Source organism: Toxoplasma gondii, chromosome XI (assembly GCF_000006565.2).
Source record: "Toxoplasma gondii ME49 chromosome XI, whole genome shotgun sequence".
Taxonomy (NCBI): domain Eukaryota; phylum Apicomplexa; class Conoidasida; order Eucoccidiorida; family Sarcocystidae; genus Toxoplasma; species Toxoplasma gondii.
Window position 1 is genome coordinate 4873285 of NC_031479.1, and position 20696 is coordinate 4893980.

General features: G+C 53.4%; 2 protein-coding genes and 1 non-coding gene across 3 annotated transcripts; 1 reads left to right on the plus strand and 2 right to left on the minus strand.

Moving 5' to 3' along the window:
- Position 1: 1 nt before the first annotated feature.
- Positions 2 to 74, minus strand: TGME49_315650. Its single transcript has one exon. It is a non-coding gene; the product is annotated as a tRNA-Val (tRNA).
- Positions 75 to 631: 557 nt separating this feature from the next.
- Positions 632 to 11422, plus strand: TGME49_315660 (hypothetical protein). The gene is made up of 17 exons (XM_018782877.1): positions 632 to 1482; positions 2256 to 2641; positions 3008 to 3103; positions 3528 to 3623; positions 3820 to 3917; positions 4394 to 4433; positions 4778 to 5172; positions 5506 to 5580; positions 6459 to 6529; positions 7092 to 7198; positions 7618 to 7673; positions 8157 to 8330; positions 9116 to 9226; positions 9444 to 9509; positions 9943 to 10230; positions 10699 to 10943; positions 11059 to 11422. The coding sequence occupies exons 1-17, from the start codon at positions 1314 to 1316 to the stop codon at positions 11112 to 11114; spliced, it is 2529 nt and encodes an 842-aa protein (XP_018635317.1). The 5' UTR covers positions 632 to 1313; the 3' UTR covers positions 11115 to 11422.
- Positions 11423 to 11519: 97 nt separating this feature from the next.
- Positions 11520 to 20040, minus strand: TGME49_315670 (HEAT repeat-containing protein). Its single transcript, XM_018782878.1, has 10 exons — positions 18331 to 20040; positions 16883 to 17577; positions 15804 to 16017; positions 14669 to 15243; positions 13778 to 13961; positions 13359 to 13457; positions 12992 to 13180; positions 12789 to 12860; positions 12323 to 12426; positions 11520 to 12080 (listed from the first exon to the last, which is right to left on the minus strand). Exons 1-10 carry the CDS (start codon positions 18415 to 18417, stop codon positions 11999 to 12001), a joined length of 2301 nt encoding a protein of 766 aa, XP_018635316.1. The 5' UTR covers positions 18418 to 20040; the 3' UTR covers positions 11520 to 11998.
- Positions 20041 to 20696: the final 656 nt, after the last annotated feature.

A 20696-nucleotide genomic window follows, 5' to 3' on the forward strand; every position in this document is an offset into this window, starting at 1 on the left:
GTACAGAGTGCGGGGATCGAACCCGCGACCTTCTGCGTGTAAGGCAGACGTGATGACCACTACACCAACTCTGCTGGTCGCCAAGAAGACGAAACTTTCTCCTTTCTCAGAATGCGATTGTTTTTCTCCACTCTCTCTACACTCTCTCTCCACTCTCTCTCCACTCACTCCACTCACTTCACTCACTCTACTCGCTCCCGGCGTGGAAGAGCGCGGTCCACCTTGAGAAGAGTTTCCGCTGCGCTGTTTTCACCTTTCGAAGGCGAGCGAGAGGGTCTTCCTGGCGCCGGTCGAGGTTTTATAGGGTTTGCCGAGATTCTCTCGAACTTGAGAAAAGGTGATGCATGCACACACTTGACCGCGTGTCTTGAGCACCGGTGGTAGCCGACGTCGCTCGCGACGTTTCCAGAGTGAAAGAAGGAAAGAAGACCCGCAAAAAAGATCTGCCTTTCTTGTGTTAAACGCATGCCTTTCTCTCTTTTTTTCCCGGCGAACAGGGATGAGTGCGCCCACCTGCCGGCGCGCTCCGAGTCGTAACTGTGCACACTGCTTTCTGAAGACTCTCTTGGAAGCTTTTGTCCAGTTTCCACCGATTTCCTTCCCTCGATGAAAAGCTTTTAAAGGAACAGTGGTTCGCGTCTCTCTCTGCCCCATCTGTGTCTTCCGCCGCTCTCGCTCTTCTCGTGGATCTGCTGAGACCGCACACTCGGCCTTCGGGATTCTCCGACGTTGTCGGTCTTGCCCATATCCCGCTGGCGACTTCTTCCGCGGAGTTGCTTCGCCTTCCCTTTCTTGTCGAAGACTTGCGGCTCTTCTCCAGACTTTTCTCTGCTTCCTTTTCCCTCCGCATTTCCATCTCTTTACCGCTCCCGACTCCTCACACTGCGGGCACGCGCTCTGCTCTGCACAAGTACGCTTCAACCGCGCTCATCAGTGACGTTGTTCTTGCTCCTTCCGGTCGACCATCTGCTTCTTCCGCCTTCCCTCCGCTCATTCTTCACCACCTGTCGCGCTCGCCGACGGGAGCCTCAACAGGAACTCGGCGTCGCGACCGGCTGTCTCGCGAGTAAACCAACGAGTCGCAGTTGAAGACACCGAAGCAGTCTGGAGCGCCTCCCTCGTCTGAGTTTTGCTCTCCGATTCGACTCTTGAGATCTCCAAAGAACAACCCAACACACCTGCCGCCCTCGGAGGCGACTCCGGGTGTATATCGCGGGACTCGCAGTACACTCGGAGACGGACGCCATCTTCGTTGTTTAGATGCTTTGGAAGCTGAAAAACGAGACGTCGATCGGAAATGCGGAGAAGGAGCGATGGATGCAGAGACTTCGTCTTCTCCTTCCTGCCACGACGACTGCAGAGGCAGTACGCTGGACCAATCAGCGTCGGAGGCCTGGGGAAAGCACGAGCAACAGTCTCGTGAGGTGTACAGACAGATAAGGAGACAGTACCTCTCTGCTCGGATGTATGGCGCCTACGAAGGTAAGGCCTTTTTTTCTGCAGGAGCAAGCGGGAGAGACTGTTTCCTCACCGGAAACAACGCGTACGGTACACCTCGCCTTGACTCCATTTCGTGTCTCCTCCGTCGTACCCTTTTTGTTCTTCGTTGGGAATCATCACCGCATCGCTTTTCTTTCCTTCTCTTCATCACCACCATCGTCATCATCTTCTTCTCTCTCTTCTTCTTCTCCGCTGTCTTTGAGCAGTTTCCTCTCTTTTTCCCTCTCGCTTCTTCCACTCCGTCTGTTCTTCCCCTCTCTTGTGAAGAGCTGGAGCGTTGACTTCCCTCGAGCTTGTGTCCGGGCGTCGCATCCTCGCGTTTTCTGTGCTTTTCTGCGGCAGATTCGCGCGCCGCCGCGTTCTTCTTGCGGAGATCTTACTAGATCGATTTTGGAGTCTGTGGTCGCATTGCGACCTAGCAGCTTAAGGAGGGTACTTCTAAGCTCTTCTGTTTCGGTCTTTCTGGAGTCAATAGATAAACAACTGCTTCAGTGTGCCCTCTTCACGATTCGTTAATTTCTTGAATCGAAAGGCGGATCAGGTCGCTGACGGTTACTCCTTTGCGTTTAAGAGTTTGGTGCAAAGCCGAGAGCCACAGCGAACGTTCGTGTAAAGTTGTCGACAAGACATCAAGAAAAACAGTCTACTCAGACTTTTTGCAGTGGGGAAGACCGAACCAGTTTCCTTTTTGGAGAAGCGTATGAATGTCGTTCTGGAGACGTTGCGTTGTGCGCCTCTCGTTGCCTGCTTCGCAGACATGCTCATGCTTGGGGAACTTCTGTACAGTCTGGCGCATCCTGCTGTCTCGCCCACACCGATCAACGCTCCTGTCTCCGTTCGCTGTGGGGGTTGCGTGCCTCCACTGTCTCCACTGTCTCCTCTGTCTCCGCGCGCGCGAGAGAAGAAGCGAGACACGACGGGAGGGGGCGAGGAAGCGGAAGCTGGACAGAGAGAAGGAGAGAAGGAGGCGACGCAGGGACATCCGGAGGCATGCTGTCTCCAGACGGAAAGTCTTTTTTTCTTCACAGAGGCCCTCATTGCCTGCGGGAAAATGGAGAGAGCGAGGAGTCTCCTTTTTGAGTTGCATGCAGAGATCACCTGCAGAGACCCTGCCCTGCTCGCGGTCGCGACGCAGTTGCTCGTGAGACAAACGATTCTTTCTTTCTTTCTTTCTTTCTTTCTTTCTTTCTTTCTTTCTTTCTTTCTTTCTTTCTTTCTTTCTTTCTTTCTTTCTTTCTTTCTTTCTTTCTTTCTTTCTTTCTTTCTTTCTTTCTTTCTTTCTTTCTTTCTTTCTTTCTTTCTTTCTCTTTCTTTCTTTCTTTCTCTCTTTCTTTCTTTCTCTCTTTCTTTCTTTCTCTCTTTCTTTCTTTCTCTCTTTCTCTCTTTCTCTCTTTCTTTCTCTCTTTCTCTCTTTCTCTCTTTCTCTCTTTCTTTCTCTCTTTCTTTCCTTCTTTCTCTTTCTCGCGTTTTCCTCGGATGCCGTGTTTTGGCGTTTTTGGTTTCTCAGCTGAAGATCGACGCGCCTGCCGACCTCGTCGCCTTCCTGGACAGACACCGGAGTTCTTGGCTGCTCCCGGGCCATCCGTCGCGAACGTTTCTTGAGGTGAACTGGAAATCTTTATTTTCAGAAAAACACACAGATCTTGGTGCGTCCACCCACAAAACACACACATGTTCATATATACACACTTTACACACATAAATACATACATATACATATATATATGAATATATATATATATATGTATATATATACATGTACATATTTGTATGCATATATATATATATATATATATGTATATGTATTTATGTGTGTATGTAAGGGTATATATTCACATCAATATGCCCGCAAGTGTATCTGCGCGTGCGGCAATGCAGCCAGCTAGATGTTTTTTTTGTGAGATTGTTATTCGTCGATCACCACATTCCCGGCCTTTTTTCATGTACACTTTCTTGCACCGACGCGTGCTTCTGTTTCTGTAGATTTGTGCATGCGAGAGCGCTTGTCGCTTTGCGGGTTTTTGCAGATGTCCTTGGCAATAGCTCTGCAGCGTCTCGGCCGCTTCCCCCAAGCTCTTCGAGTCCTCTGCGACCTCTACCAGCGCGAGCCTTTTCACCCCAAGGTCCGCCTGTTTTGCCTTGCTTCCGTCCTCCCAGTGGGTTCTTCGTTTTCGTCTCTGCAACTTCTCGTTTCAGTTGCTGTTCCCGCGGCCTGCTCCCCTGCGTCTCGTCGTCTCGCCGCTGTCTCTGCCCTCTCCGCTTCCCTCCGGCTTCCTCTGCACCGACTCTCTGACGGCCGCTGCTGCGCTGTTTGTGCAGCTGCTCTTTGCGCTCTTCGGCAGCGGCGTCTTGACTCCTGAGGACGAACTGCGTCTCCTCCGCGAAACGAAGTTCGACGACTCTCAGCTGTGGGCCAGGTCAGCCGCGATTCGGCGACGGCGCCCGTCCTCTCCGCTCTGTGCTCGTGCGCCTGCGCCTGCAGGGCCTCGAGGTCTACCTGCATGCGTCTCTCTGTCTCTTTCTGTTCCTCTCTGTCTCTTTCTGCGGCCATCTGTCGAGCAGCTGTCGCGAACTCCGAATGTCTTTGGAGGACAGAAGCGAGCAGAAGACTCGTGAACGGTCGCTGGAGACCTCGAGCGCGAGAGAGGCAGAAGCCGCGGAAAAAGGTCGTTTTCGTGCGTGTATCCTCCTGAGTCCTCTCAGGCCTCACATGCAAGACAGGCCTCTCTTCTGTGTGGCGTCTCCGCGATGTCTTCGTTTCTTCCTGCCTCTGGTGAATATCCCAAGCGCGGTTTAGGAGTTCTTTCTCCACAGCGCGTAACGTTCCTTCCAAGCGCTTTCCGCGAGCATGCATTCGACTGCTTCTTTGTGTGTGAAATTGCGCTCGCGACAGACACCTGGCGGTGGCGCTGCTCTCAGCTGCGCGAGACGAAGTGAGGACGCTTCCTGCGACAGTGCGAGCAGTCGAAAGACAAGGAAACTGGAGGGGGCAGGGCGAGAGCCGCCGAGACACAGAGAGGAGAAAAAAAGAGAGACAGGGAAGATGGAACGCGGCTTTTCGAAAAGAAGAAAACTTCCAGTGGTCCTCGAGTATCAGCTGGTGCGTGAGCAGCTTCCGGACCTCGCGAGAAAGCTTCTGTCGCAGACACGGAACAAAAGAAGAAAACACGAACGTCCTGTCTCGTTTTCTCTCTCACGGATCGTGCGTCCATAGGTCCAGCATACCAACAAATATATGCCGTATCTTTGAAAATCCGTTGCTGTCTCATGCTCGCAGACGCCTGAAGCAATATGGGCACAGATCTCTTCTTCCTCTGCCTCTTCCTCTTTCTCTTCCTCTGCCTCTTCCTCTGCTTCTTCCTCTTTTTCTTCCTCTGCCTCTTCCTCTTTTTCTTCCTCTGCCTCTTCCTCTGCTTCTTCCTCTTTTTCTTCCTCTGCCTCTTCCTCTTTTTCTTCCTCTGCCTCTTCCTCTTCTTCCTCTGCTTCTTCCTCTTCTTCCTCTGCTTCTTCCTCTTCTTCGTTTTCTGCATCTCCCCCGCGTCCTCCCGGCCTGTATGCAGTGCCGCTAGCGGTTGGCCTCGACGGCCGGTGCTTGCGCGTGGACGACGTCCTTTCATACGTCGAAGAAATGTATCCTTCTCGCCATATCCCCCCGGAATTCATTTATTCAAGGTACATCACGCATCTCTCCTCGTGTGTCTGTCTTACTCGTGACTCTCTACGGGATCCTCTGATTCCTTCTCATCCTCTTCTTCTTCCTCTTCTTCTCCCCTCTCCTCTCTCCTGTCTCCTCTCTCCTGTCTCCTCCCCTCTCTTCTCTCCTCTCCTCTCTTCTCTACCCTCTTCTTTTCCTCCTCCTTCTCGTCTCTCTTCTTCCTGCGCCGTCTGCTCCCGCTCTGTCTTCTCCCCGTTTCGACTGGTACGTAAGTTGCGCCGCTTCGTCTCTGGACTTGCGTCCACGCTTTTCGCGAAACAGATGGAACGCATGCGTTTTTCTGCTCTCAGCGTCAATTTAACGATTCAAGCGATTCGGGCATTCCGCCGAAGAAACGCACCTCTCGCCTTCGCCCTCTGCACTCTGTACGTCTCTCCCGCGCTCCGCCTTCTCTCTCTCTCCTTCTTCACTGTCTCAGACAGCGACGTTGATCGAGTCTAAGTGGAAGTAGACATACTTCTGTTCAGGTCTGCTCTGTGCACTTGCCAACCTGCGACTCTCCCGGCGAGGAGTGAAAGTCCTTTCCTTTCCAGACCGACATGGCTGCTTTCAGAGACACTCCACCCGTGCCTTTCTGCCACGGTTACACTTTCACATGCTTGCATGCATCTCTGTCTCGTTTGCATGCAACGGCGTCTCGCTCTCGCTCTCTAAGTGCATGTCTGTCACACATGGATTGTCGACTGGACGGCAGCGACTGCTTGCGAGCCTCGCCTGACGCCTGCTAGCTCCTTCGACTGCTCTCGCCTGGCTCGAAGTCAACCTCGATCTGGGTGTCTCTGCCTCTTCTCCAAGTCGCGTTCGAAGACTCACTCACTTGCGGAAAGGCGTCTCCCCTCCGTGCGTTTTCTCCACTCTGAAACTTCTGTCTGTCTCCTGCGCACCATGCTGCTCTGGCGCCGGCAGCCTCGACATGCAGGAGGCCTGCAGTTTCGAATCCACGCCAGATACTCGCCGGACAGATGCTCTGCTCACCTGCGTCTGCCCTCCCAAAGATCTCTGTGCTCCCTGTGCTCCGGAAAAGTCTCTTTTTTTCTGGAAAACGCGTTTTTGCTCTGTTCCTCTGTCTCCTCGAAAGTGTCTGCGCTCCGGCCGCTTCTTCTCGCAGTGCTCTCGTTCTCGCCTCCTCTTCGAAGCGGCAAGGTATCAAAGATCCAGGTCCCTGATGCAAGCGTTGACCTGCGGTCGTGATGAGGCAGTGTGACCAAAGTTAAAGCTTTGCCTTCTGCGCCCTGCGACACAGACTGCTCGAAACCAGCCTCGCCGAGGCGGTGTACGCGCTGCCTGTCTTCATCTCCTGCTGCGTCCAGCTCGGTACGTTTCATTGAAGCCGCGAGATCGGTGTCGAGGGAGTTTCCTCTCTGCGTAGAAAACGAGCTTGCTCCTGTGTGGACCGTGGAGAGGAGAAACGCTTTGGAGGTCCACTCTTCTGCGTTGCCTCTGTTGCTCTTCGTTTCGCGGTGGACCGACGCGCTGTCCCCCCGAAGACAATTTAAGGTGCAACGCGTGTACGAGACGCAGCCGCGAAATGGCGCCGCTGCTCCGGTTCACCAAACGCGCGTCTGCTCATTGCAATTCCGTCGAACCTCTTGAGAGATACACCTGCATGTGCGGACTCACGTAGATGCGCAGATGCGTATAACTCTGCTTGCTTATGATATATATATATATGTATATATGTATACATGTGTATATATATATGTACCGATATATACGTATATGTTTGTATAAGGTGTCTTTGGAAGATGCGCGAGGGAGAGGAGAGACTTTGGAGGAATGGGGGTCGTTTTCCGCTTCGACAAACGCGGCGTGGACGCGGTGGGTGGAATTGCTTCCCATTCTCAACTTGAAATTCGGTTTTCGCTGCTCTTTTCAGAGAAGGTTGCTGAGCTCCACCTGCTCACGGAGAGACTCGAAGAGGCACTGGAGGGAGCGCTGGCGGACGGCGAGAGGACGACGCTCACAGCTGCACTGATACACGCTGTAGGATCCCTTCCGTTGCTTCTGCGGCAGCTGCTTCGCGCGACTCACGGCGCGACCCAGAAGGCGCAGCTGGAGCCTGAGCAAAGCGGACAGTGCACAGACACACGCGCCGGCGCATTTCGTCAAAGTCACAGGCGGCAACCGCCACGAGACTCCCTCTCTGTTTGTGTACCTGGAATTCTCTGGAAGAAAGAGAGTTTTTTTTTCAAATCCGAAACTGATCGCGCGTTTTATATATATATATATGTAGATACGTACGTGTACACGCAAAGACACAAATGTGTGCAAATGCATGCATGTGGAGCATTCGAGCGATTTCTTTTTCTTTTCTGCCGGGCGACTTCTTCGAGAATCTGTGTCCGCTCGTTTCTTGTCGATGGACATGGCCTTTTCCAGACGTTCTCCTCGTTTTTGTGCAGGAGGGCGGTCTCCTCCTTGTTGAAGGAACTACCGCGAAGGCTATCGACGTTCTTTTGTAGGCTCTGAACTTTGTTTCGCTCTCAGGAAAAACGCGCAACGGCGCTGTGCCGTTCAACGTTTTCTTGCTCCAGCGGCTGCCAAGTCACTCTCACTTGTCTCTACTAAGGAGCTTCTTCTTCCTGGTCCTGTTTCCTTCTTCTCCTTCTTGTTCCCCCTCTTGATCTCTCTCCTGTTCGCTTTTTTTGTGCGCGTTTCCGGGAAAGGCGGCAAGTTTTGCGAAAGACCTCTCTCGGTGGGTGCGCTCCCCTCCGTCTGTTCTCCGTTTGACGCTTTTCTGTCATGCGTCTTGCGTTTTCTCCCCTTCCTCTTGAACGTCCTCTTTTTTCGACCTCGGCGTCTCTTTTCCCTGCGGTTCCTGCGGAGAGGCGAAGCTTCAAGGACAAGGTCGCCGCAGCCTCTCTCTGCTGGGGGATGCTCTTTCTTTGTTTCCGTTCAGTGTTCTTTCATGTCCACCCTTTCTGTTTGTCTCTGCTTTCAGAAAAGCCACGGAGATTCGGCAAGAACCCCTGACGACACCTGGCTTCCTGCCCCCCTATTTGCTGCTCGCAGAGGCGCTGCAGTCTCCGGTGGAAGGACCGACGCCTGCGAAGCAGAAAGCCACCCGCAAGAAACTCGTCAAAACTCTCCGACATCTGACGCAGGTTTTCCGAGGGTACGTCGAGAATCTGGAGACTTCGTGTCTGGTGCGAAGCGATTCCACCGACACCCTGGCCTGGGGGGAGAGGAAGCCGAGTCGCGTCAAAGGCGACAGCCAGCCGCGGAAGAAGCGTTCTCGATTCAGACGGGAAGGAGAGAAAAGACGCAAACCTGCGTGGAAGAAGCGCGTTCTCGAGTCGTGCGAACTACCAGAAATGCGCGTCCTCAAGTGGAGGAGACAAAGGCGGCTCTGCTGGTGTATAATGACACTTCGCGGCTTTCTCCGCGCGGTCGAGGCGAAACGAAGGAGCGAATGACAGGAGAGAGACAAGAGAGAGAACGACTTAACGAATGAGAACTTCACCGTTAGAACTGGAGAGGCGATCAAGAGCCACTGCTTCTCCTTGACTTTCCTTTCAGTCTTGCCTTTCCTCTGATTTCACTCCCGGCCTCCACCGTCTTTGTGCTCTCTCTGTTCTGCCGAGCTCTCTGTGAAAATAGTAGATCTGTTGCGTTGCGAGCCGAAGAGCGTGGAGGTCCACCGACTTTGAGAGGCCAAAATGGTTTCCGTGCTTCACCCGTCGCTCTGGCACTGAAAAAGTCGGAACTGCACCGCTCGATTCACAGCTCACTTCGGCAACCTGCAGAGCCGGACTGTTTATGAAGACGCAGTTCATCAACCATCCTGTCCCAGAGGCGATTTCTCCCAGGACGAACGTTCTGGCCATCCTAGCCTCTGAAGAGTCGTTTCAGGATGTTTTTCTGGAGACGGCATTTCTTCTCCTCGTTTCCTCCTTGCAGACACGCTCGGGTGCGACTTGCCCTCCTCAGTGAACTTCGAAGAACCAAGCACTCTGCCCAGAACGCGTCGGCGGAAAAAAGTGAAGAAATCCAGCTTCTACGAGGAATGCTGTGAGTGCCTCCTTCTCGCTTTTGGGTGTATCTCCACTCGCCTCTCACAGGTGTCTCGACACTGCGCACTTCCCCCCCTCTGTCTTCTCTCAGCCACAAAAACTTACCTTTTCCTCGAGGAGAAAACAGGTTTCATCCGTCTCGTACTGCTCTGTCGTCTGTCTCGATTTCGCGCTTCGGGAGAGCGAAACCGTTTTCCTTGTGCCATTCTCTGCAGGCGTCTGGACTCGCGAGATCCTCAGGTTCTCCTCCAGTGCGCCACGGTGGCGTTCGACTCGGGAAGGTAAGCTGGACGCGCCTTGGCTGTTCTTCGGTTCGCGCGCCGCCTCCCAAACTGAAGTTTCCTGCCTCTCTTATGCGTTTTCTCGGATTCTTTTGCGGACCGCCTCTGAAACGCTTGCAACCTACGAAGCGCAAAGGAGCGTAGCCGAACCATCGTCTCAGTTGTGCTCTGCGAACCCGGGCAGGCAGATCCGACGCCCACAACGGGGAACGTGGAGTCTGTCGCGGAATCTGGAAACAAGGAGAAGCAAAACGAAACAACGCTTCGAAGGCCGCGGCAAGCCTATTCACTCGAGCGGCTCCGATGCACAGACGGTAGTATCCTTCTACGGTTGCTGTCCACTTGTGGCTGCGCAGTTTGCGCAGAACGGCAGGGGGACGCGTACGCACAGTTCTCTTTGCAAGAGGCTTCGTTGTGCTCGGACTTGCTGCAGATTCTACGAATCCCTTCTCCTCGTCAATCGCGCCTTGGCGGGGTGTACGTACACCCGAGAGACAGGTCCCCCGCGCGAACCGGAAAGCTCCGCGCGACTTGCTTGTAAAGAGGAGGGCAAAACAGAGCGACTGGCACCGGAAGAACTGCAGCAGGGAGACGGAACAGTCCTCGATGACCTCTTCTATACACTCACCTCTCAAAGTCCTCCCTGCTGCTTCGCCGCCGACGCCTTGCATGCACTCCGCGGCCGAGCGCTTGTCCAGCTCAGCCGAGAAGTTGCTGCGTCGTGAGTCTCTTCTTTCCAAAGTGTATTGATACACATGCATTTCTGAACTATTTTCCTAACGTTATGAGCCGTATACTCATATGTGCATTTGAATGGAGCGTTCTTCGTGTACCGATACACAGGCATTTCTCATCTCTCGTGGGCATTACGATGCGTGGAGAGCGGAGCGGGTGCGTTTTCCTTGTCTTCTGTTTTGCATTAAAAGGACATCTGTTTTCTCCAGCTTCTTTCTCTTCTGCTTTGGTCGCTCTCTGCTCAACCAGAGTGGGGGGCAAGGCGCCTCTGCGAGAAGAGAAAGTCGAAGGACCGAAGCGACTTGAACATGCAGACATGTGTATATTTCTCTCTTTTTACGTGCCTGTGTACTTGCGTTGATGGGTGCGCGTGGACGTTTGCTCTCGCCTTTCTGCGTTTCTTTGTGAACTTTGCTTTTCCATCGCGTCTTCCATCTTCTCTGTTTCCTGGCAGGAGAGAGTTCTCTCTCGACCGCGACGACTTCTTGTTTCCCCGCCTCCCAGTTCGAGAAGACCGAACTTCCTCTGCCTCCTCAGGCGACTCATGCAAAGACGCGGACTCGTTTTCTCGCTCGCCGTTCTCTCCTTTGCCCGCAGACAAAGCTTCCTCGAGCTTGTCTGAAAAACTCCTCGCGGAAGCAGAAGCGGCGCTTCGAACTGCGCTCGCAGTGAATCCGGACAATGTGGAGGCCCAGAGAAGTGAGCTCCAGCAACGGCCCCGTAGACTTGAGGCTTCGCTTTTTCTCTCTGCACCGTGATTTTTCGTCGTTCCTGAATTCCTGAAACTCATTGCCTTTGCTTCGTCTGCCCACAGGTCTTCTCACCCTGCGTCTCGCCGAATCCTCCGAAGCTCCTGAATCCTTTCTCTGATCGGACAACTTCTCCCGTTGAAACGTCCGTCTCAAGGAAGAGAGCACCAGTGTGTTTCTTCTCTGAAGCAGCTTTCTACATCTGTGTTTCAAACGCGTCTCTGTCTCGCCTTCTCTATCGGCGACTGCGTTTCCTACCAGCACAGGCACCCGCGTCCTCACTGGTATTTCCTCCGTTCCCCGCGTTTACATCTACAGGTGGATCCTGTGACTTATCGATGTTCTTCTGCGTTTCCTTCCAGCCCCTACACCATAAATACATGCACGGAGAAAGGCGTGTACATGCATGTAGTGCTTTGTGTGAGGGGAATAGAAAAAGAGCGTATTTTTCTTATTGCTTGGCAGACGCAACTCTCTCCGCTCTTTTGCTCGTTTCTCGTTTCTGGAGAACCGTGAAAGCGAGAGTTGCGAGACCGGCTGAGACAGACAGAACTGCGCATGCGCGACCCGCGCGCGAGAACAGAAGAGAAGTTTCAAGAGTTCGCTGCTCTTCAATGCACACATGAAGAGGCGTTTCTGGATGGAAGACGACCGGAAAAGAAGGGGAAGACACACTGGAGGAACGACGCATTTACGAAGTCCGGCTCTCGATTTCTCGATCGCGTTGTGTTTCGCACACTCGCGCCTCCCTCGGGTAAAAAGTCGCCCAGCCGGGGCCGCGACGTCGCCTCTGTTGCCCTCGCCTCTCAAATCGCTCCGCTTCCACTCAAAAACGAGAACCGAGCCACCGTCGGTTCCTCTCCCTCGCGAGAGCAGACCAGTCGCAGAACGTAAAGAGGAGAAAGCGGCAGCGAAAAGCAAGAGAAAGACCGGAACGAGAGGAAATCAGGAAGAGAAGAGAACGGAGAGACAAACAAGGGCAACAAGACCAAACAAGAAGTAAACTTATGAGCGCGCCGCAGCGAGAGCCAGTTGAGAGCAGAAGCGGACATCCACGTCAGAGTCGTTCGCAAGAGACTTCAAGGCCCTGAAGAACGCACACAGAAAATCAAGGAATCTCTGAATGGTTTCCTGGGGCAAACAGACAAGCGCGATACCTTTTTTCTGCCATTGTGTTGTGGCAAAAATGGCAACAGAAATCACAAAACCTCGAAGAAAAACACACGACGCGAGAGAGCTCTCGACGAGGAGCGAAGAGACGAAAAGAGAGAGAGAAATGAGAAGTGAAAAAAGCTCAAAAAACGCGAGTCCTTCAAAGACTCAACTTACGGAATAATTTCGTCCGTCGTGTAAGCCGTGGAGGGCAGCGTCTTCGAGCTCAGCATCACGCGAACGACTTCTGCGCCAGTGAATTTGACGTTCGGAACTTCATCCTGAGAATAAATAAAAAGGCTTTTCCATCTTTTCTGCATGCTTTCTCTCACACGCTTCTACGCTACACACACCAATGCAAATCGTACCACAGATCCCAATTATAGCTTTTATACATCCCTATATATCTATATATATCTATCTATATATATCTATATACTTATTATGCAAGATGATTTGTGTCCTAGGTTCACCTTTATCTTCTATGCAGCCATATATACGCATGTATAAACGGCTATATAAATATATATATATATATATATATATATATATATATATATATATATGTATATATATGTATATGTTTGGCTCTTCAGAGTAGAAATCCTTGTTTTCTCGATTTTTTCTCTCCTCCAGTGTGTACCTTGAGAGCCGCGAGGAGGAAAGGGAGGAGGTGATTTTCTGTCTCCGAAGCGGAGAAGACTCCGGCAAGTTTCTGCACACAGAGAGAGAAACTGAAGACCGCAGCGAGCTCTCGGGAACAGGGCGACCTCCGACACTGTGGTGCGACAGAAAAGCCGAAAAAGGTACGGGGAACGAGAGAGGCGCATCCTTTTCTCGACTTACGGGGACGGCGTGGAGGACGGCGATGCGTTCGAGATAAGACGACGACGGCCGGCCCTGAGGGAGCGAGGCAAGCGGATCTAAGCCGTTGCTCCGCGAGTCTTTGCCTGAACCTCCCACAAAGAAAACCTGGCGCAGACGCGGCAGGAGAATCTCCACTGCCCAGCGCACACCGAACTCCGTCGTCAGCGGCTGAAAAGAAACAGAGTGCATGCAGGCGGCTGTTCGAGTTCCAGAGGGGGGTGCATGCAGTCGTTTTGCGAGACTTGGAGGAAAGCAGATCTGGCTGGATTCAGCTTTGTTCAAGACACACTCGACAGCAGGTTTCCAGTGCTATCGAAACTGGTTCAGAGCAATCCTGATTCCTTACCGGACAAGCATCCACTGCAGCTTCGCGGACGTCGTACACATGGTCACTAAAGGCCTCGATGAAGATGCTCTGCAGGTGCTTGGAAAAGAAGTCGACGCCCTGAAAAAATACACGCAAGATCCAACATCACCAGACACCGAAACACAACCCCCATACACGAACATATATATATATATATATATTCATATATATATATATATTCATATATATATATATATACGCATATAGGCCTACATGAAAATGTGCAAGTGTGTACATCTGCACCCTCACAAGCATATATATATATATATATATATATATGTATGCATGTATGTATGTATGTATGCGTGTGTCATGAGAGGCGTTCTCTGTTTGCGGCGTGGAGAGTTTGCGGCGTGGAGAGCTTGGAGCGGAAACTCGGTATCTTCCGAAAGTCTCACGAAAGCTTTTGAGATGGGGACGACTTGTTTGATGATTTCGACGCGCAGAGTCCAGTCCCCGCCGCCGGCCGTCGCGCCCAAAGCGTTGCAGAGTCCTTCCACGAGCCTCACGGCCTCCGGACAGTCTGGCGCGGGGCGCTGCGTTGCCACCAAGGCGCAGAATTCCCCTGCGTGTTGCGCGAGGCTGCAAGACGGAAACAACATGCAGCGAAAGACAGAGATCTGGTCGAGCTCTCCGTCTCGTCAACGGCGTCAACGAGCAGCAGAGGCGGCACTGCGACGTACTGAAGGGGCGCACGAGACACACCCTCGAGTCTGCATTCATCATTGACAGCAGCGGCCAGCGTTGGTGTGCTTGGGAGCCGGTGAACGCTTTCTTGAAGGTGACTGTGAAGCCGATCGAGAAACGACTGATCTGAGAACTTGCTGGCTTCGCTTTATCCCTCCCCTACTCCGTCGCGCGTCCTCCCTCCGAGTTCCTTTCCCTCTCGTTTCTTCTCGTCCTCGCGCCCTATCGTCCTGTCTCTCTTGATCTCTCTCTTCCAATTCTCGCTCGTTTTCTCTCTTGATCTCTCTCTTCCAATTCTCGCTCGTTTTCTCTCTTGATCTCTCTCTTCCGATTCTCGCTCGTTTTCTCTCTTGATCTCTCTCTTCCGATTCTCGCTCGTTTTCTCTCTTGATCTCTCTCTTCCGATTCTCGCTCGTTTTCTCTCTGGATCTCTCTCTTCCGATTCTCGCTCGTTTTCTCTCTGGATCTCTCTCTTCCAATTCTCGCTCGTTTTCTCTCTGGATCTCTTTTTTCTGATTCTCGCTCGTTTTCTCCGTGCGATTCTCTCTGGGTCCCTCCTTCGCCCCATCGGTCTCTGCCGTTCGCTATCGCGCGTCGCGTACGTCATGCGGACGTGAGCCTCTTCGCGGCTGTTCAGGAGGAGAGCGAGGCTGGCGAGCACCGTCTGCGCACTGGCGGCGCCCGCGGCCCTGGCGACGGGCAAGGCGACTTCGAGGACCGGCGCGAGGAGCGGCGAGTTGCAGAGGAGCGGCGAGGAGAGAGTCGGCGGCGCGACGACTGGCAGAACTCCCGCGGCGGCCGCAGCCGGACTCATCGCGTTCTCTTGCAGAAGCTGGGGGACCAGCGGCACCAGATACTCGCTCACTTCATCTGCCGGGAGGACTTCCGCGATCTCGCCGACTGCCCGAATCGCCGCCTGTCGCACATCGCGGAGCGCCGAGTCTCTGAGCAGCGGCTGCAAGCAGGGGTAGAACTGCGAGGCAAACTGGGAGGGGAACGCAGCCGTCAGCGCCGCGAGTCCGCGCGCAACCACTGCTCTCACTCTCCAGGACGGATCTGAGACTGCAGCAGAGAGCAGGGGGAAGACGGCCGACGCGCTGAACGTCTGCGAACTCGCGGAGGGGAACAGCAGCGCCAACTGAAGCAACGACCCCACAGCCGCGGCCCGCAGGAAATCCTGAAAAGCGAAAAAGAGAGAGCGACAGGAAAGGCGGTCGGCCACGGAGAGGCAAAGCGACAGCGAAACTGGAAAAAAGTCGCAAATCCGAAAACGCGGGGAGGAAGGAGGAAGGGAAGGGGAGAAGGGGAGAAGTTAGAAACAAGACACGGGAGAAACGAGAGGTGGAAACGCCGACGGACAAATGTCTTTCACTTACAGAAAGGGATGTTTCGGGAGTGCAGTGTTTGAACTCTTCTGCTCCCTTTTCCTTATTCTCTAACAGAACAGACACACATTCTCTCTCTTTCTCTTTCTCTCTCTCTCGCGTACGCTCACAGTTCCTTTGGAAAAAGAACTGTACGTCCTTGCATTTTGAAACGCCTTTTTCACTATCTTTCATCCTGTTGAAAAGACGTCGAGTCACCTTTCACAGGCAGAGCAGCTAAGACGACTACCACGGAAGAGGCGCTTCTGTCAACTCGGAGGATGGAGAAGGGCATAGCAGGAGAAGTCTCTCCTCTCTTCCCCTCCTCCTATGTATCGACCTCCCTTGCGCGCGTGAGATGTCTTCGACATACGATGGTGTCTGCGATCATTTTCTTCAAAGTCGGCAAGAAGAAGTCTCCCAGACCCTGCGGATCTTCCTCGAGCGTCTGCGCCGCATCTTCCGAGCAAGCCGATTGTCGCGTCTGGTCTCGAATTCGTCGCCAGTGTCGCACAAAAGCAGGGACTTCCACCGCAGCGTCGCGACGCACCAGCAGCGCCTCGTGCGTCAACAGCTTTTCGAATAAACTGGAAAACACAGTCCGAAAAACAGCGAAAATCGGAACTCGTCCAGGCTGCATGGACAGAGAGGAGACACATTCGAAGCGAAAGGCTAAGCAGCAGATCCATGCGTGATGGATAAGGCGACGACGCGCAGCAAGAAGAGAAAGCCTGCTGCACTGGAGAGAGACGGCAGCGCGCTCGTCTTCTCCACCCACACAACAGGATCAAATCTTCCTTGAGCGACTCGACAGGCACTCCAGAGAGCGTGAGAGCTCTTTTGATTTCCATGAACGGAGTTACATACTCGATCATCTTCGGTCCCATAGTCTGGAGTAAGTTAACCTTAAAACGTATCGCGAACCAGAACTGTAGAGCTCAAATCGAATAAACAGAGACATGACAGTACCTAGGATACTGAATAGGACTCCAGTTATGAGATACAGACAACCAAGTTCTTTATGATAGCTGTACACCGCCACCCCACTGGACTGCTTAAGACAGCTGGTCTGCCGCATGGGCCAACCTTTGGAGAAATGACGCGAAAAACACACAGCCATCTATCGTCCGTCAGGAATGAAGGAGGGTGTGGAAGACACCGTTAGGCGCGGCAGAATCTGTTGAAAACAGAGACTCGCTTTCGCACTGAGCCGGAACAGTCCGCCGATCGCGTCGGAAAGGTGGACCTTGAGAAGGGTACCGTGGCGGCGGAACGATGTGAGTCACGAACTGAGATGGGGAATATACTAAGACTTCACTCCCCTGCATGGACGCGTCGGATCGTTTTCGCGAGCCTTCACTTCTCCTCCCGGACAAACGACACCGGAAGCTTCAGCCCAGGAAGGAGGATCTTCCCCTTCTCTCTCCTCACGCTTCCCGTCCCGCGCAGTACCTTCTCAACTCGGATCTGTCGAGGTTGAGCTCGGGGCGTCGCAGATCGCTGTCTTCGCTCTCGACGCGCTTTTCCTCGGGGGCACTGGCCTCTCTGCTGGCGGCTGGGCGCTGGTCTCTCCCCTCCTCCTGCTCGGTCTTCTCCTTCTCGACACCGTCGTCCACCTGCCCTGCAGCTGGCGCCGCGTAGGCGTAGAGCGCGGGGACGAGCTTCGCCGCGCTGCACTTGGAGAAGAACAGTCCCGAGTCGCTGTGAAGGAGCCGCGAGGCGATGGGGAGGAGGAAACGCTGCGCGAAGGCCTGCTGCGAACGGAAATCGGGGAAGAAGCGCAGGAGGTACAGCAGAGACGTTACTGCCTCGTCTCGAATGCACTTTTCTTCCTTCGCCGCCAGAGGCTCGAGCGCCCCCGCAATCTCTCCCAAGGCTCGAGTGACCGCCGCGCTCTCATCTCTGCGTGCAGAAGCGTCCGCGCTGCCGAGGAGACTCAAACGCCGCTCGCGCTCTTCCTCGTCCGCCTTCAAAACGCCCACAACTCCCCGCGCCACTGCCCGCCACTGCGCGGCGAGCACACAGAGAATTTCATCGCTCTCGCGACGCGACAGCTGGTAGGACTGCAGAAAGGGCAGCAGCAGGACGCGGGTGTCCACAGGGCCCATTGCTGCGGAGATCCACGACAGCCGCGTCAAGGCAGATACCTGAAACCGCATGCAAAAAGGAGACGCCCATGCGGAGCGTGGACGCGATCGCAGACCAGCGAGCCGCCTGGAGAAGGCGAAAACCAGAGGAAGTGAAACTGCGCAAGAACCGGAAAACGAGGGAACCGAGCCAGGGAAGAAAAGAGATCAAAAAAAGGAAAAGAAAAAGATAAAAAAAGAAAGAAAAAGAGAAAAAGAGAAAAAGAGACAGAAGACGACGCGGTCGAAGGCGGAGCGATGAAGCGTCGCTCGTCTGCGAAATCCGAACGAGAACTGACAGGAAACAGAAACCTTGCCACAACATCGGCTTCCCCGACCCCCCTGTTCGCCTCAAAACTCAGAACACCATTCAGCCTTTCTCCAAACAGAGACGCGCACATGCAATTATTTATTTTCATCCTCGTTGATCGATTTAGGACCCTGTGTCGCGTGGACGCACTGCTGTTCGCATATCGACCTAGAGAAAGACATACTTTTCTGTCTGGACGTTTGCGCGCAACTTTTCACTTTGCGTAACAACACATACCTCTTCATCGTATATATACATACATATACAAATATATATATATATATATATATATAAATACATATATATATATTTATATTTATATTCATGTATATGTTGACAGTGCGTGCATGGTTGCAGTGAGTTCTTTTTGCGTTGACAGATATCACTTTATAGATGCATGTATAGAGTGCTTGCGCATGATAAAATTCCCCGTTGTTCGTTGATGGAGACGCGTTATTTCTCACTTGCTGCGACTGCGAGGGCTTGAACGCTGCAGGTGTGTCGGGCAGACCCACAAGTTCCTCCTCGAGAAAGGAGAGATGTTCCGCCATCTTGAAAGCGCGAGAGAAAACGGGGTAAAACTTGCGCAGAAGAAGCGGTGGAGACGAAGGGAAGGAAGCCAGAAGAAGGAAGGAGACGAAACAAAGAAAAAGAATAGGAAGAACAAGGAGGAAGAGAAGAAAGGAGCGGAAGAGAACAGCGGACAAGAAAACCAATGACAATATGAGGAGCGCGAGAGAAGGCTACGAAGGGAAGACAGAAAACGGAGACGAAGAGGGAGAGAAGATGGTGGAACAGACGCGCGGTCCACGAAAGCGAGGATGTGTGTTCGAAAACATCAAGAAACGAAGAAGCGAACGCATGCGTTCGATTTAAAAATAAATTCGCTACGCGGCCTGTTGTCCCTGACGCGAGGAGAGCAGAGGGTAGACACCTCCGTGGAGAAGAGAAGCAATGAAGGAAAACTGCATGTCTGCGACGCGAGGCTGAGAAAGAACTCGAACTGCGGGAGAAACGCGGGAGAAACGTCACAGGCACACTCCATTCCTCTGGAAACGAAGCGGAAGTGAGAAAACCGGTCTCTTCGGCGCGCCGGTTTCCACACAGAGAAAAAGCCTCTCCGCTCCAACTGCCTCCGCCGTCTCAAGACCGGATGCCGGCCAAAACGCAGTCCACCGACGAAACAGAGCGCCCGGCAGCAAGCGGCTCGGCCAACACTAGGTGCATGGACACCGCAAGAGAGAGGGGGAGACAGGAGCGCGGCTAAGACGCACCGAGCGAGAGAAAAACGAAAGTTCTCCCAGGCAGCAGGCAGACGCCTGCGCAGCAGACGCTGAGAGCATTCGAAAACAGGCGTGGATGCAGAGGCAGCGAAATCCAGCTCTCGCGAAGAAGAGGAACCTCAGCGACGGAGGGGAGCCTCAGGAGAAGAGATATCTGAGGCGAACGGGGAACACAGGCGCACCGGCAAAAGCACAAGGCCAGAGAGAGACAAGTTTTCTCGCTTTCCTGAGTGCGTTGAAAAGCTCGAAGGAGAAACGAGAGAGCTCCAGAGACACGGCGTACGTACACCTCTCAGACAGATCCGAAAGCTCGCCGATCGCCGCTCGCCGGACAGCTGCTGAGGCGGGGAAGCAGGCGCCAACGCAGAAGCAGAGATGGAGAAGAGAAAGAGAGGAGAAGGAAGGAAAGCGAGAGACGGGAGAGGCGACGAAAACGCGGGAACACGAGGAGATCCGCGAGGAGCAGAATGTTTGCCAAGTTTAGCGAGAAGACGCCGGAGAACGCGAAGGCTCTCACCGATCCACGAAGCATGTAGATTTCCTTGTTTCCGGTATCTTAAAACGAAAGAGAGATCCCCTTTTTCGACAGTTTCACCGGATAGGCCCGGCAGGGACAGAAGCAGGCAGTGCGCGTTCTCCTTGGCCGGTAAGTGAACAAATGGTTCAGCGTTTTCAGCTGTCTATCGGACTCGGTGCCAGATTTCGAGGAGTCGGTCGACGAGGCTGGAAGAGACACGAGTCAGACGGAAGAGGAGAACTCGCACAGCGCCTCGGCGAGTTCGATGTGAACGCGAGGCGCGGCGGATTTCGGAAGTGCAGCGTTTCCAAAATACAGCCTCTTCTGCAGTTCCGGCGAAGAAGCCGGCGGAGAAAAGGAATTTTCCGAGGGAAAAGAGGAATGTCCACGTTCTGAATTTCGGAAGCCTCTCTCCAAGCTCCCCGGACAAAGAGGGAGGAGAGAGAGGGAGAAAGCGGCGCGCGTGCATGCGTCGTGTGCGCCGCAGAGAAACGGAGCGGACACAAGGTCTCGACGTTCTCGCCAGCAACAGTGGCAGAGCGAACGAGCATTTCGCAAAAGCAAGTGGAAACCACTGCAGCTTGCCGCGTCAACTCGAACAGATCTGGAAAAAAGAAAGCTCTGCGGTCTGCGAGGCTCACCTGCTCTCCTTTCTGCAGAGAGCGACACAGAAACTACGCGTCCGACACTGGGCACAACAGGACCGGTGGAGTGACAGCGTTTCAGCCGACTCTATACAGTTCATCGCAGATATGCACCGAAAGCGTCTGCGCTCTGTCTCTCTGCAGAACTCTGCAGTTCGCCGGAGATTTGCCAGAAGAAGAATCTCCGGCGAAACAAAAACCAAAATGCTGCACACTCTTTCTCCACCCTCCCACGAGTTGACGCAAAAACTCGGAGAAACAGGCAGCTCTGCCCAGGCTCGGCAGACTTCTCAGGTGTACGTACACCTGGCGCACTCTCACGCAGCAGTGCCGCCGTCGATAGGCGAAAAGCTGCCTGTTTCTCCGAGTTTCTCAGAGGAAGAAAA

Excerpts from the sequence above, each read along its gene's own strand:
- TGME49_315670 (XM_018782878.1), bottom strand. The coding sequence starts at position 18,417 with ATGGCGGAACATCTCTCCTTTCTCGAGGAGGAACTTGTGGGTCTGCCC. Across the intron at positions 13,458-13,777 it reads TCCCCATCTCAAAAGCTTTC|GGCGTCGACTTCTTTTCCAA; the intron begins GTGAGACTTTCG and ends GTATTTTTTCAG. Across the intron at positions 12,861-12,991 it reads CCGTCCTCCACGCCGTCCCC|AAACTTGCCGGAGTCTTCTC; the intron begins GTAAGTCGAGAA and ends CTCTGTGTGCAG.
- TGME49_315660 (XM_018782877.1), top strand. The coding sequence starts at position 1,314 with ATGGATGCAGAGACTTCGTCTTCTCCTTCCTGCCACGACGACTGCAGA. Across the intron at positions 2,642-3,007 it reads CGGTCGCGACGCAGTTGCTC|CTGAAGATCGACGCGCCTGC; the intron begins GTGAGACAAACG and ends TTGGTTTCTCAG. Across the intron at positions 9,510-9,942 it reads GTGGCGTTCGACTCGGGAAG|ATTCTACGAATCCCTTCTCC; the intron begins GTAAGCTGGACG and ends GACTTGCTGCAG.